This window comes from Bos javanicus, chromosome 16, assembly GCF_032452875.1.
Source record: "Bos javanicus breed banteng chromosome 16, ARS-OSU_banteng_1.0, whole genome shotgun sequence".
NCBI classification, from domain to species: domain Eukaryota; kingdom Metazoa; phylum Chordata; class Mammalia; order Artiodactyla; family Bovidae; genus Bos; species Bos javanicus.
The window spans coordinates 67,751,500-67,766,593 of NC_083883.1; the positions used below are offsets into that span (position 1 = coordinate 67,751,500).

At 37.9% G+C, this 15,094-nt stretch overlaps 1 protein-coding gene across 3 annotated transcripts in view; it reads left to right on the top strand.

Annotated features, from left to right (window-relative positions):
• The window catches only part of HMCN1 (hemicentin 1), a 539,309-nt gene that overhangs the window by 320,672 nt on the left and 203,543 nt on the right, over positions 1-15,094 (top strand). For all 3 annotated transcript variants that reach the window (XM_061383493.1, XM_061383492.1, XM_061383494.1), the window contains exons 34-36: positions 238-407; positions 1,607-1,761; positions 8,762-8,885. In XM_061383493.1, the coding sequence (XP_061239477.1) occupies positions 238-407; positions 1,607-1,761; positions 8,762-8,885 (449 nt within the window). The remainder of the gene's footprint in view (positions 1-237; positions 408-1,606; positions 1,762-8,761; positions 8,886-15,094) is intronic.

Here is a 15,094-nt window from a genome sequence, read left to right on the forward strand (position 1 = left end):
TTGCAACTCAGGGATTGAATCCGTGTCTCTTATATCTACTACATTAGGCAGGCGGATTCTTCACCACTAGCGCCACTTGGGAAGCCCAAATATACGTGTACACATATAGAAATATATGAGTCCACTATATATTAGTAAATGTAGTTTCTCCAAGATAGATAGAGTGGTTGGTTGATGACTTAGGAATGCAGTTATTTAAAGTATATCTCCAGACTTCTTTTTGCTCTGTTTCTGTAGGTGGCTGAAGGACGGCCAGCTCATTGATGAAAGAGATGGATTCAGGATCTTACTAAATGGACACAAACTGGTTATTGCCCAGGCTCAAGTGTCAGACACAGGCCTTTATCAGTGTGTAGCAACAAACACTGCTGGAGACCACAGGAAGGAATTTGAAGTAACTGTTCATGGTATGCTGAAGAAGGGACAGGAACATTTCACTGAAAATTCATTTATGCACCGTTTCAGTATCTAATTCAGATTGGGACTCATTAATCTGGATAAATCTTGAATTGTGGAAAGTAGTACAAATTTGAATGTGAATTTGGATGAAAATTTGAGTTAAATAATGGAAAATTTTAAGGCACTTTACTAACACGGACGATTTAACCATTTGATAACCATGTGAATGAATTGAGATGGAATTTAAATGGTAGGAGGTATATTCTACACAGCATGCAAGGGTCTGAGCAATGAGATCAAAGAAGATAGAAAAGATAGGTAGCAAATGTCAAGTAAACGGGGGTTATAAGCATTCAAGCTTTCAGCCAAAACAGAAGGGAGTGTGAATAAAGTCATTTTCAGAAATGGAGGCTGAAGGTATGATGCGAGATCCAGGGCACATAATTGCATTCTTAGAACTGGCATAATAGGGTTAGAATCATTAATGACAGCAGCAAACCTCTGCCAGGGTATTATGTATCTCATTTGCTAGTCGTCCTTGGGAAGGGAAGGACTGGAATAAGAAACTGGAGAGCCTTTGGAAGCTACAAGCAGAAGTTTCTATGAACATCAGTTTCATTCTTCCCAGGCAGACTGGTTTTTTTCCCACTTTTTCAATCCCATGATAGAATATAGCCAGTCCCGTTCCTCACTGTCAGTTCCAGTTCTTGAGGGAGGAAATCTGGCAAGCCCAGCCTAACTCAGATTACCATCCTGGATTTAATCAGCCCTGCTGGGGACAGATTCATGTGGTATAATTACGGGTACTGGAAACGCACTCTGATTTAATGAGGCAGTTCTGGAGAAATGGAAGGTCATAATACATTAGGAAAACAGACCAAAAGGTTGTAAGCCAAACATACATATGGATTGCAGTTGCTGTAAACACGCTTTACTTATTCTTTGGAGAATTAGAGATCCTACTTCAGAAATAAGTAACTCTAAAATTGCTAAAAATGATAAATGAAGTGCATGGGTGAATTTATTTTGTTGTTTGTTATTTTGTCATCTTTTCCTTTCTAAATTTTAAACTTTCAAGTTCTGGATCTTTAAGTGTTGAGCCTACTGATTATGGTTTTTGTTCCCTCTCTCCCTCTGTCCACTCCTCAACTTTCTTTTTTCTTCCTTCTTTCCTTCCTTCCTTCTCTTCTCTTTCCATTAAATCTAGTTCCTCCAACAATCAAATCCTCAGGTCTTTCTGAGAGAGCTGTACTGAAGTACAAGCCCATCACCTTGCAGTGCATAGCTAATGGCATTCCGAATCCATCTATTACATGGTTGAAAGATGGACAGCCTGTCAACACTGCCCAAGGGAACCTCAAAGTAAGTATGAACATTATTATGTTGAAGATGAGAAAGCTATATAAAGAGCTGTCATATTCTCTTTTCTTAGTTATAGGTTTTCCTATTGGACAGATTTTGCGGGAGATGCACTAAAATATTATGTGTTGTCCTTAGGCTTGTTTAGAATTTAGCTTAATATTTTGACTCGAAAAATGGAATTAAAGACTAATAACTTTAACAGTGATGTTGATTTTAACATGGTGGTTGTTATTTGTACTATCTCAACGTATGCCTGTTTTACATGATAAAAAAAAACCAGTGTCCCATAGATGAACAGTTCATCAGTACTAAGTCAGAGTATCAGAAATATGTTCACCTTTGACTAGGATTAAGGTGGAATTATAACTACATAAGCCTAGGTGAAATTTGTCTTGGAAAATATAGTTTAGTTTATAATCTTCAAGATGGCAGAGACCAGTCTCTATGAGTAAGTTCGTTTCTGTATCTTTCATACTGAGTATAAGTGAAGTGAAGTCGCTCAGTCGTGTCCGACTCTTTGCAATCCCATGGACTGTAGTCTACCAGGCTTCTCTGTCCATGGGATTTTCCAGGCAAGAGTACTGGAGTGGGGTGCCATTTCCTTCTCCAGGCATACTGAGTATAGTCCCTGGTATATAATTATAGTCAGTACATATTTGTTGAATTAAGAGATGAGTAGATTGTAAACTTCAGTGATTTAAATGATGCATTTAAAATAATAGATTTTGCTTCTAAGATCAGATTAATTGACTAAATGGGCTTGCGCTTTGCTTGAGAGAAGTTTCAGTAATGAGGGATATGCAAAGTTCTTTTCCTGGCAGAAGTGATCTGTTCATTTATTATTCCTATTCCAAATCTAGTGGAATTAATCTCACACATTTTGTGCTAACAAAAGATTTAATACATATCCTTCTATCATAGTGCAGGTAAACAACTGCTTACCTGTGAGACAGATATTTATCATATAATCATACAAAAGTATAATTGGAAATAGGGATGAGTAATTTTAAGAGAGAGTTTAGAGAGGTTTAAGAACAGATAATAAGAAATGCTGCCTTTGAGCCTGTGTGGTTTGCAACCCCTGGAGCTTCCCCGGTGTAATCTGAAACCACCCCCCTATTCAGAGGGGAAGGAGAGACCTCAGAAAGAGTCACAGCACTCCAGATTGGTAGCGGCAGATTTAATAAGCAAGGGAACTTACTTTCCAGGCTTGTCTTGAATGTCTGTAAGATGAGTACATCTCCTTACCTGCCTACCAAATCTTAAAACTTTATATAGAGGCCCTAACTAGGTTTAGTCACATATCTGTTCAGATGGTCTCAACAGCACACGAATATCTCAAGGCTATATCCCTGGGCAGTGTCTAGCACTGGGGAGGCAGATGGAATGCACATTCCAAACATGAGAAATTCAGGAGCCTCCAAATTCTTGAGTCCAGCTCACAGGTCATGCAGGTGGTCACATCCTCTCAACGACCTCTTCCAAAAGCATGAGGGTGATTTATGAAGAAAGTCTGTAAGCAGAGATCTGAAGAACATATGGAGTTAAATGGAAACATTAATAGAAGAGAGCTGAGTAGAATCTTTCAGAGAAGATGTTCGTGGGCAAACAAAGGGCAGTATGACACCTTTTGAGAACCTGAAAGCAAGCCATTGGCTTAGGGAAGTAAGAGCAAGGGAGAAATGATATTAGAGAAGATGAGAGGATGAGTGGAAAGTATTCGAGTAATATTAATGTTTTTATTTTCACTTTAAAGCAATGGGAGATTTTTGAACAGTTTTAAGAGAAAAATGTTTCTTTTGGGTGGAGGGAGGTGGGGAGGCAAGAATACTAGAGTGGGTTGCCATTCCTTTCTCCAGGAGATCTTCCTGACCCAGGGATTAAACCCAAGTCTCCCGCATTGTAGGCAGATGCTTTACTGTCTGAGCTACCAGGGAAATATTGGTAGCTCTTTCCAGGGAAAGAGCAATATTGCAAAGGAACCTGGAATGTTAGGTCCATGAATCAAGGCAAATTGGAAGTGGTCAAACAGGAGATGACAAGAGTGAACGTTGACATTCTAGGAATCAGCGAACTGGAATGGGTGAATTTAACTCAGATGACCATTATATCTACTACTGTGGGCAGGAATCCCTTAGAAGAAATGGAGTAGCCATCATGGTCAACAAAAGAGCCCGAAATGCAGTACTTGGATGCAATCTCAAAAACAACAGAATGATCTCTGTTCTATTCCAAGGCAAACCATTCAATATCACAGTAATCCAAGTCTATGCCCAACCAGAAACGCTGAAGAAGCTGAAGTTGAACGGTTCTATGAAGACCTACAAGACCTTTTAGAACTAACACCCAAAAAAAGATGTCCTTTTCATTATAGGGGACTGGAATGCAAAAGTAGTAAGTCAAGAAACACCTGGAGTAACAGGCAAACTTGGCCTTGGAATACGGAATGAAGTAGGGCAAAGGCTAATAGAGTTTTGCCAAGAGAACGCACTGGTCATAGCAAACACCCTCTTCCAACAACACAAGAGAAGACTCTGCACATGGACATCACCAGATGGGCAACACCAAAATCAGATTGATTGTATTCTTTGCAGCCAAAGATGGAGAAGCTGTATACAGTCAGCAAAAACAAGACTGGGAGCTGACTGTGGCTCAGATCATGAACTCCTTATTGCCAAATTCAGACTCAAATTGAAGAAAGTAGGGAAAACCACTAGACCATTCAGGTATGCCCTAAATCAAATCCCTTATGATTATACAGTGGAAGTGAGAAATAGATTTAAGGGACGAAATCTGATAGATAGAGTGTCTGATGAACTATGGACTGAGGTTCATGACATTGTACAGGAGACAGGGATCAAGACCATCCCCATGGAAAAGAAATGCAAAAAAGCAAAATGGCTGTCTGGGGAGGCCTTACAAAAAACTGTAAAAAGAAGAGAAGCAAAAAGCGAAGGAGAAAAGGAAAGATCTAAACATCTGAATGCAGAGTTCCAAAGAATAGCAAGAAGAGATAAGAAAGCCTTCCTCAGCAATCAGTGCAAAGAAATAGAGGAAAACAACAGAATGGGAAAGACTAGAGATCTCTTCAAGAAAATTAGAGATACCAAAGGAACATTTCATGCAAAGATGGGCTCAATAAAGGACAGATGATATGGACCTAACAGAAGCAGAAGATATTAAGAAGAGGTGGCAAGAATACACAGAAGAACTGTACAAAAAAGATCTTCACAGTCCAGATAATCACAATGGTGTGATCACTCACCTAGAGCCAGCCATCCTGGAATGTGAAGTCAAGTGGGCCTTAGAAAGCATCACCACGAACAAAGCTATGGAGGTGATGGAATTCCAGTTGAGCTATTCCAAATCCTGAAAGATGATGCTGTGAAAGTGCTGCACTTAATATGCCAGCAAATTTGGAAAACTCAGCAGTGGCCACAGGACTGGAAAAGGTCAGTTTTCATTCCAGTCCCAAAGAAAGGCAATGCCAAAGAATGCTCAAACTACTGCACAATTGCACTCATCTCACACGCTAGTAAAATAATGCTCAAAATTCTCCAAGCCAGGCTTCAGCAATATGTGAACCAAGAACTTCCAGATGTTCAAGCTGGTTTTAGAAAAGGCAGAGGAACCAGAGATCAAATTGCCAACATCTGCTGGATCATGGAAAAAGCAAGAGAGTTCTAGAAAAACATTGATTTCTGCTTTATTGACTATGCCAAAGCCTTTGACTGTGTGGATCACAATCAACTGTGGAAAATTCTGAAAGAGATGGGAATACCAGACCACCTGACCTGCCTCTTGAGAAACCTGTATGCAGGTCAGGAAGCAACAGTTAGAACTGGACATGGAACAACAGACTGGTTCCAAACAGGAAAAGGAGTGCGTCAAGGCTGTATGTTGTCACCCTGCTTATTTAACTTCTATGCAGAGTACATCATGAGAAACGCTGGACTGGAAGAAGCACAAGCTGGACTCAAGATTGCTGGGAGAAATGTCAATAACCTCAGATATGCAGATGACACCACCCTTATGGCAGAAAGTGAAGAGGAACTCAAAAGCCTCTTGATGAAAGTGAAAGTGGAGAGTGAAAAAGTTGGCTTCAAGTTCAACATTCAGAAAACTAAGATCATGGCATCTGGTTCCATCACTTCATGGGAAATAGATGCGGAAACAGTGTCAGACTTTATTTTTGGGGCTCCCAAATCACTGCAGATGGTGATTGCAGCCATAAAATTAAAAGACACTTACTCCTTGGAAGGAAAGTTATGACCAACCTAGATAGCATATTGAAGAGCAGAGACATTACTTTGCCAACAAAGGTCTGTCTAGTCAAGGCTATGGTTTTTCCAGTAGTCATGTATGGATGTGAGAGTTGGACTGTGAAGAAAGCTGAGTGCTGAAGAATTGATGCTTTTGAACTGTGGTGTTGGAGAAGACTCTTGAGAGTCCCTTGGACTGCAGGGAGATCCAACCAGTCCATTCTGAAGGAGATCAGTCCTGGGATTTCTTTGGAAGGAATGATGCTAAAGCTGAAACTCCAGTACTTTGGCCACCTCATGCAAAGAGTTGACTCATGGGAAAGGACTCTGATGCTGGGAGGGATTGGGGGCAGGAGGAGAAGGGGATGACAGAGGATGAGATGGCTGGATGGCATCACCGATTTGATGGACGTGAGTTTGAGTGAGTTCTGGGAGTTGGTGATGGACAGGGAGGCCTGGCATGCTTCAATTCACGGGGTGGCAAAAAGTCGGACATGACTGAGCGACTGAACTGAACTGAACAGAGAGAAAAATGACACGAGCAGGCTTACATTTTCAGGAGTTACCTAGGCCTTTTTGGAGAAAGAATTAAGGAATCAAGAGTAGATATGTGGAAATCAGTTGAACTTATTTATTTTTGTCTAGGAGAGAAAAGATAGAAATTTGGACTCATACTGGCCACAGAAGTGAAGATACATGGATATATTTGATAGTTATTTACTGGTTAAATCATTAGGGCTTGATTATAGATTGTTGATAAAAGGTGAGGAAGTGGAGAATATGAAGAAAAACTAGTAGGAATCTAGTATACACGAGTGCATAGACAGTGATGCCATCCAGTGAGAAAGGAGATTTTGGAGGCAGATAAGTTTGAGGGGAAAAAACTATGAGTTTTAGACTTTTCAGAGTTAAGATGATTTTGAAATAAATGGGGATACCAGGGAAATCATGGAATATATGGTCTTGGAGCTCAAAGGATCGCTGGAGATATTGATGCATTGTGATACTTGAAACTCATGGACAGGGATGACTTAATTCAAGGGCAGCATAAAGAGTGAGAAGAAACAGGAGAGAAAACTGATGTAACGCAGAGTCTTAAGAAATTATGGCACTTTTTAAAGGCCACGTGTGAAAGTCCAGAAGTGAATATAAGTATGTGAATGTGCTGGTTGCAATGTTTAGTACAGTATTGCTGGAGAAGAAGTTAAGTGGGAGTGTACAAGGCAGTGTATGGAGAGATCATCTGGGGTCAGAATGTGGTGAGCCTGGAAGGCTTTCCTGAGCTCCAGTTTCGTTTTAGACAAAGTGGTGAGCCATGCATGAGCTTTGAAGGGGGACTGGTAAAAGGATCAAATTTGCATTTTACACAAATTATTCTAGCAACAGTATGCAAGGCAGATTAACAGTTTGGGAGGCTGGAGACACTGGAATATAAATTAAGGAGCTGTTATAATCCCACAGTGGCTGTGAGAATGGAGACAAGGGATCTGAGAAACATAGCATTGTCTAAGTACTGGGAGAGTCACAGTGGCCTCTGAAACCCAGATGACCTGTTCCATTCAACAAGACATGACATGAGAATTAGGTGCAGAAATATGGGGAAAACAGTTGTAAGCTTTGCTTTGGATGTGTTACATTTCATATGCTAACTTGTCCAGCAGACAGTTGGAAGCTCAGGAGAGAAGTTGAGGCCAGTGCTGTAAATGTAGGAGCCTGCGCAGGATTCTTCATTGAAGACATGGGTTTGGATGAAAACTATCTGAAAGCCAAGTTCCCTGTTTATGGGACAGGAGGAGGAAACAGGTTCTGTAGTCTACTAAGAAAGTCAGAGAGTGAGAACTGAGGGAGTACTGTCTCTTCAGCTACCAGAAAGCAGAGTGATTGAAGGAATAGGAAGCCCACAATGCCAAATGCTGTAGTATGAGCTCACTGCCTAGACTGCTGAGTGCTGTGAGTGGAACTTACTGATGGGACTTCCCTGGTGGTCCAGTGCTTGGGACTTTGCTTTCCAGTGCGCGGGGTTCAGTCTCTAGTTAGGGAGCTATGAGCCCGCATGCCTCAGGGCTGAAAAAACCAAAACATAAAGCAGAAGCAATCTTGTAACAAATTCAATAAAGACTTTAAAAATGGTGCATGTCAAAAGAAATCTTTAAAAAGGAAGTTACTGCTAAGCCCTGAATAATCCGTTTCAAAGTGTAACCACAGAATCACTACTTCTAAAATGGTGGAGGCCAGTTGTCATGTGCTTAGGAAGGAAATAAGGAAAACCAGACAGGAGGAAATTTATCTGCATTTCCATTACTCATATTTTATAATTTTTATTGTTTTTCTGGCCCCTGTGACCATTTAATCAAAAAAGATTGTTGTTTTAAAACTATTTATGAAGTGTTATATAAATATAACCATGTTTTTTTTTCAAATAGCTCCATTTTCATCACATACCTCATAGTTGCATTGCTAAAGCCTTTTTATTCAGTGGACTTTTATGACTATACCAGCAGGCTGGCCTTAGGTAACTTCGTGTTTTCCAATGCGTAAGAAAAGCTTTTCCATCAAAATAGTCTGTTTTCCTGTGCATGATGAAGTGATCTGGCTCTAATTTGTCAAAAGGTAATTAAGATACCAGCATAAAAATATAATTAGATATTATAAACTTAAATGGGTTTGTCTCTTCAGCAAGTATTTTCAAGTCCACATGTAAAGTCCAGAATGCTGCTATATTTTCTGATCCCAATTAGATACAGTCTTCTGGTCGACTTCTACAAATTGCCAAAGCCCTGATGGAAGATGCTGGCAGATACACGTGTGTGGCTACCAATGCAGCTGGAGAAACACAGCAGCACATTCAACTGCATGTACATGGTAATGGCACCTCCATGTCTTAACAAAAGAGCATTTCTATGGTCTTTAAAAAAAAAAAACATTGGGCTCGTTTTTATTGAATTGTAATGTAAAAGAAATGAGGGTTTATTTTAGTCCGTATGAGAAAAGTATATAGTTTACATTATGGTCATTACTCATTGAAGATCTTCAGTTTTCATGTTGTCAAATAGACAAGCTAGAGCTCATAAACACACACACCACCTTGTGTTTTAATTGTTTGAATTCTGTCAGCTGATAGCTTTGTACAGATAACTTTTGTTGAAAAACCAGAAGTTGCAGGTTTTTTCCTTCGCATTGTCTATGATTATCTTGCCTGCCTAAAAGATGAATGTTTTGAAGCTAGACATGAGTAGAACCTATCTTTGGCTGAGGATCTTCCCTCGTGTACTTTAGTAAAAAGTCTGAGTGGCCATGGAATGCCTCATGAATACTGCAGCTTCGCAGTAAACTTGAAAGACTCCTGAACTGTCATTGTGAGACTTCAGATCTGTAGAGGTTCATCAGAAAGGACCAAGAATTGAACGTCTGGACTTTCCTAATTCAGCCAAGGATATTTACAGAGAGCTAGCGAAGATCTCCTTGTACACTTTATTCATTTTCTCTAATTCATGTGATTGCTTGTTAAGCCTTTTATTCATTCATTCCATCCATTCATTCATATATTCACCCCATATTTACTGAGTGATCTAAACCTGAAATAACACCCCAGCATTTAGCTTAACTCCAGGTATATAGTAGGAAGTCAATAAATGTTTGACAAATGAAAGAGTAAATAATAAGTGAATGAAAAAATTTTGTGTGAACATTGAGTTCTTCTCATCTGTTTCTTTACATGTTTTCTTTTAATTAAATCACCCAGTTAAAAAATTAAAATGATCAATTCTCTAAATGTTTCCAATAAACCCACTTTATTCTTTCCCCCGTTTTTCAGATATGAATATGACTTATCATATACACAAACTATATTTCTTAGAGGACCTTTAGTTTTTCATTGAATAACTTAATGATCAATATCTGACTGTAACCATTTTGGAATTGTCTCACCATACTTGAGGGTTAGGGGACAGATTAACCGTGCTCTTCCTTAAGTTGCCTTGAATTTACCTCATTCCTTGTGAGGCCTCTGTATGTTTCCAGTATTCTTTGGCAGCTGTCTCCAGCATTTACTCAGACCTCAACTTCCATCTAAGAGTGTGCTGAGGGTGGGCTTGCTCTCCCCAGTTTTCCTGCCCTGAGTCTCTTTGTCTCCTTTTTGTATAGATTATTTATCTTCTCCTTTCCAATAGCTTCAGTCCTAATCTGGTCTCCCATTGCTGGCTAAGAGGAAGCAGTTGAGTAGGATAGCATGATATGTTGCCATCATCTCAGGCACTGGACTGATGCCAACTTTGGTTTAAATTCTTTGTTAACCATGATTTGTATAACTTTGAGCAAGCTACTTAATTAATCTGAGTATCTGACTTGAAGAGTGCTTTTGAGGTTTAAAGGTTTTAGATATAATATTATCTCCCACTTCTACTCTTTCAGAAGCTGTCCAGAAAAGAGAAGTTATTTGTTCTCTAGACTGCTTTAAATTACTTAAATGAAAACTCGGTAGTGAAGAAGAGAACATGTCCCCAGAACTGGGAAGAACCAGACCTCAGTATTTGGGGCTCCCAGACTTGTATTCATAAAAATCATATGTATTGCTTTTTAGAAATACATCTTTCTGGATGCTTTCTCACATCTCATGAAACAGCATCTCTCATGCAAGTAATCTGAGCCTTTACATGGAAAAACATTGGCCCAGACTGTAAAGACTGGTCTAGAGACTTGCCAGTGTAGTCAAGACTGACTGAAGACTAGAGTCCGTGAAAGAACTCGAGTATATCATCAAACACAGGGCAACAACAGAAAAGAAAAAAGCAGATCCAATATCTGAGAAAACACAAGTCTATCAACATACTATCTAACTATGGTAACAAAATACATGTTAGCAAGAGATTCAATTAGAGTACACAAGTAGAAAATCCTCAGAGACAAGGAGAAGGAGGCTGGAGGATATCTGGGTTAGTGTGAAAAAAGGGAAACACAAGGTTGGTGATTGTAAGGATTTTTTTTAAAAAACTACCAGACTAGTCAGAAAATAGAAAAGTCTTCTTGATATGAATTACCATAGAATAGAAGTAAGATATATTACTAGCTGAAAATGTTTCCCCTAATAGGATCTTGACTTGTCTGGATAACATTTCATCAACCTGAAGGAAGAATAAATGATGAAGTGAACTTCTAATCTAATATTGATCATGATCAACCTGGAGGAAGTAGTTAACATGACATGTGACAGGAATATAAACAGAAAGTGATGTATCATCTTGGCCTTCATGATGGCTGTGTCACATTGGAGGGACATGGTGCCAGACTTGATCCTGTCCTCTTTCATATTTGTATTCATAATTTCAGGGAGAATTGGAGATGTTAAAAAAGATGTAGGAATTTCTAAGGGATTAGTTGGTGGATTTCACAAAGACCTCAGAGGTTAAAAATGACAAATTAATCTGAGGCAAAAAAATTGCATAAGAATAGGGAGAGAGTGGTTAAAGATACCACACATTGAATTACTTGAGATATTAATGACTCTCTCTAATTATTAATTTGATAATTCAATTTTGTAATAAAGCTAAGAAGTCAGTAATAGAAGTTTGTAGTAGCCGGCTTATACTCTTGCTTTCTGAGTGCTTCCAAAGTATTATATATAAGTCTGGTGCTGTATATTAAGAGGGACATTGAAAAATCTATAGGCAAAGCAACTGTCATTTAATTATTTCTTTTATTATTTAACCAATCCTATAGCTGTTTTTCAAATTAGGATTTGTTTTAATCCCAGGAGTAACACACTCAGCAAGTGAGTCTTTTCTACCCATACAATTGTCATCCAAAAGTATTCAGTCCTAAGAAACTCAGCTTTCAACATGCTTATTATTTTGCTTTTCTATAAAAAAGGAGTGTAGATGCTTCCATTTTTCTCAAACATGGAAAAAAGTGTTTCCAAAAGGTGGAGTAAGGGTGCATGGTCTCCTGGACTGGAAATGAAGTCATGATCATGAGAAGGGGAACATTCTTATGATCCCCTGGGTTTTCCAAGGGAAGTTCTATTATAGACGGCAGAGGCTCTCAGTAGGTGGTCCTTTTGATGATCAAAGTTTCATAATTCTTGAAGTTCTAATTCTCTAGACCAAACTATGAAATTATATTTAAACCTCAAATACTTGCCAAGTGAGACAGATGTTTCCACAAACAAATGATTCTTTGGGGTCTAACGGCCCAAGCGTTCGTCTGCATGTAATTATTTTCTAGCCAAAATCAACCAAGGTGAAGCACCCAGAAGTAGAATATTGTAGTGAAAAGCTTTGAACTGGATAATACACTCCAAGTATTATCCGGAGGACAGTGGGCTTAGATGCTAACTTTTTAAAAGCTTAGTTTTCTCATCTGTAAAATGGAAAGGATGAAGATAATACCACAATCAGGGAAGTTGTTCTGAGGAATCAATGCAAGACTAGACATGAAAAATATAGCCTGGTGTCTGGTTCCTGGTCATCATCTGTAAATAGCAGCTTAATGACTGTTTTGGCCAAACACATATTTGGCTTCTGGCCCTGCTCATTACACCAACATTTTAACAAATATATCTAATGTCCTGCTGTCTTTACTGCTGGCCAGGAACTATTTTGTGTCTGTATTACTTGTCTGGCTAAAACATTAGTAGAGCACCCTTCATTTTATTATTTGGATGTATTTGCTTGGCTAAAATATGCTAACACCCACTTAAATTTTTTTTTTCTATATCATTTTTGTGTTTTGTGTAATAGCTCACTTGTGGCCTAGAGGAACTTGAGAATATTGTAGAGAACTTTTATCTTTTAAAGGATAACTTTAGTTCAGGGCTCTACTATGCTATTTTCTTGGTATTGGTGAATATATTATTCATTGTATTATAATTTTCATGCTTAGGGAGTCTCCAAGGCACTTTTGATCAGTTATATATTAATTCAAATTTTACCATGATTTTAAAAAAAATGAATTAATGTCTCTGAATGATTAAAGTAATAGCAAAATTTAGACCCACAATATGTTCAGAGGAAGGTGTTTTGATTTTGGCATGATACATGCCTGGAGCCTTTAGAAGAAAGCAAGCCAGTAAGTCGAATAGAGTTCAATCTTCTACTTGGAGTACACAGTATGCAGACATCTTATTGTTATCACAAAATATTATTACCTTACTAATTCTTCTTCTACAACAGTGTTCACCTAAATTCAGTATTCCAAAACCATCTCTTTGTGCAGAAAGGGAATAATAGTATTTATATTTTTATTTAGTTTTTATGTTAAATGAATGAGCACCCTTTATTGAAGAGGCTAATCTTTCCCCAACTGAATGGCTTGGCATGCTTTTTGAAGTCATTTGATTGTACATGTAAGGGTTAAATTTCTCTAAAATCAATTCTGTTCCATTGCCTAATTGTGATTCTTATAACAGTACCACTCTGTCTTTTATTCTTTTTTCCCCAGCTTTATCGAGATATAATTGATGAATAAAATTCTATACATTTTAAGTGTACCAGGGGATGATTCAATGTATGTATACTTTGTGAAATATTATTACAATCAAATTAACACATCCACCATTTTACACAGTTACTATTTTTGTGTGTGTAGTGAGAACATTTAAGATCTACTGTGTTACCAGTACAGTATTTAGAAGTACAATAGTCACCATGGTGTACATTAGACTTCCAGAACTTGATCTTGTAAATGAAGGGTTGTACCTTTTGACCAGTATCTCCCCATTTCCCCCACCCCCCAGCCCCTGGTACCACCATTCTATTCTCAGGTTCTATGAGTTCAACTCTTTAAATTCCACATAGAAGTGAGATCATATAGTATTTATTTTTCTCTGTCTGGCTTATTTCACTCAGCATAAGGTCCTATAGTTTCATTCAGGTTGTTTTAAGTGACATAATTTCCTGCCTTCTTGTGACTAAGAAGTATTCCGTCTGTCTGTCTGTCTGTCTCTCTCTCTATATATATATAATGTATGACAGTGCATATAATAAACACACAGAGGGAATGAGAGAGAGAAAGACAGCATCTTCATTATCCATTCATGTATCTATGGACACTTAGATTGTTTCTATGTCTTGGCTTTTTTAAATAATGCTGCAATGAACATGGGAGTTATAGATATCTTTGAGATACTGATTTTATTTGCTTCAGATATATAACCAAATATGGGATTGCTGGACCATATGGTAGTTCTATTTTTAACTTTTTTGAGGAAAGTTCATGCTGTTTTCTAGTGGTCATTACCATTTACATTCCTACTGAGAGTGTACGAATTTCTTTTTTTCCACATTCTCACTAACGCTTGTTATTGCTTGTATTTTTTATAACCATACTAATGGGTGTGAGGTGATAATTCACTTGTGATTTTGATTTACATTTCCCTGATAATTAGTGATGGTGAGCTCCTTTTCTTGTACCTGTTGGCCATTTGTGTATCTTCTTTGAAAAACTGTCTATTCAGGTCCTTTGCCCATTATATATTTGTATTATTTATTATTTGTTGGTGGCTTTTTTTTTTTTTTTTTTGCTATTGAGTTGTCTAAGTTTCTTGTATATTTTTATTATTCACCCTTTATTATATATATGGATATGACACCCAAAGCACAAACAATAAAAGCGAAATAAACAAGTGGAATTACATCAAACTGAAAAGCTTCTGCAAAGTAAAGGAACCCATCAGAAAAATGAAAAGCAACCTACAAAATAGAAGAAAATATTTGCAAACCACATATATATATTTGCATTTATTGTTCATGCTTTTGGTGTCATATCCAAGAAATCATTACCAAGAACACTGTCAGGGAACTTTATTCTTATGTTTTCTTCTAGGAGTTTGTGGTTTCAGGTCTTACATTTAAGTGTTTAGTCCATTTTGAGTTAAGTCTTTAGTATAATACTGAATTGAATACAGTATTTGATTTTCATATGTTAAGCCAACCCTGCCATTCTGGAATAAATTCCTCTTAGTCATGGTGCATAATATGTTTTACGTGTTGCTGGATTCACCTTACTAGTATTTTTTGATGATTTTTGTGTCTCTTTTCATAAGGGATATTGATCATAGTGTCCTTTTATTGACTCTG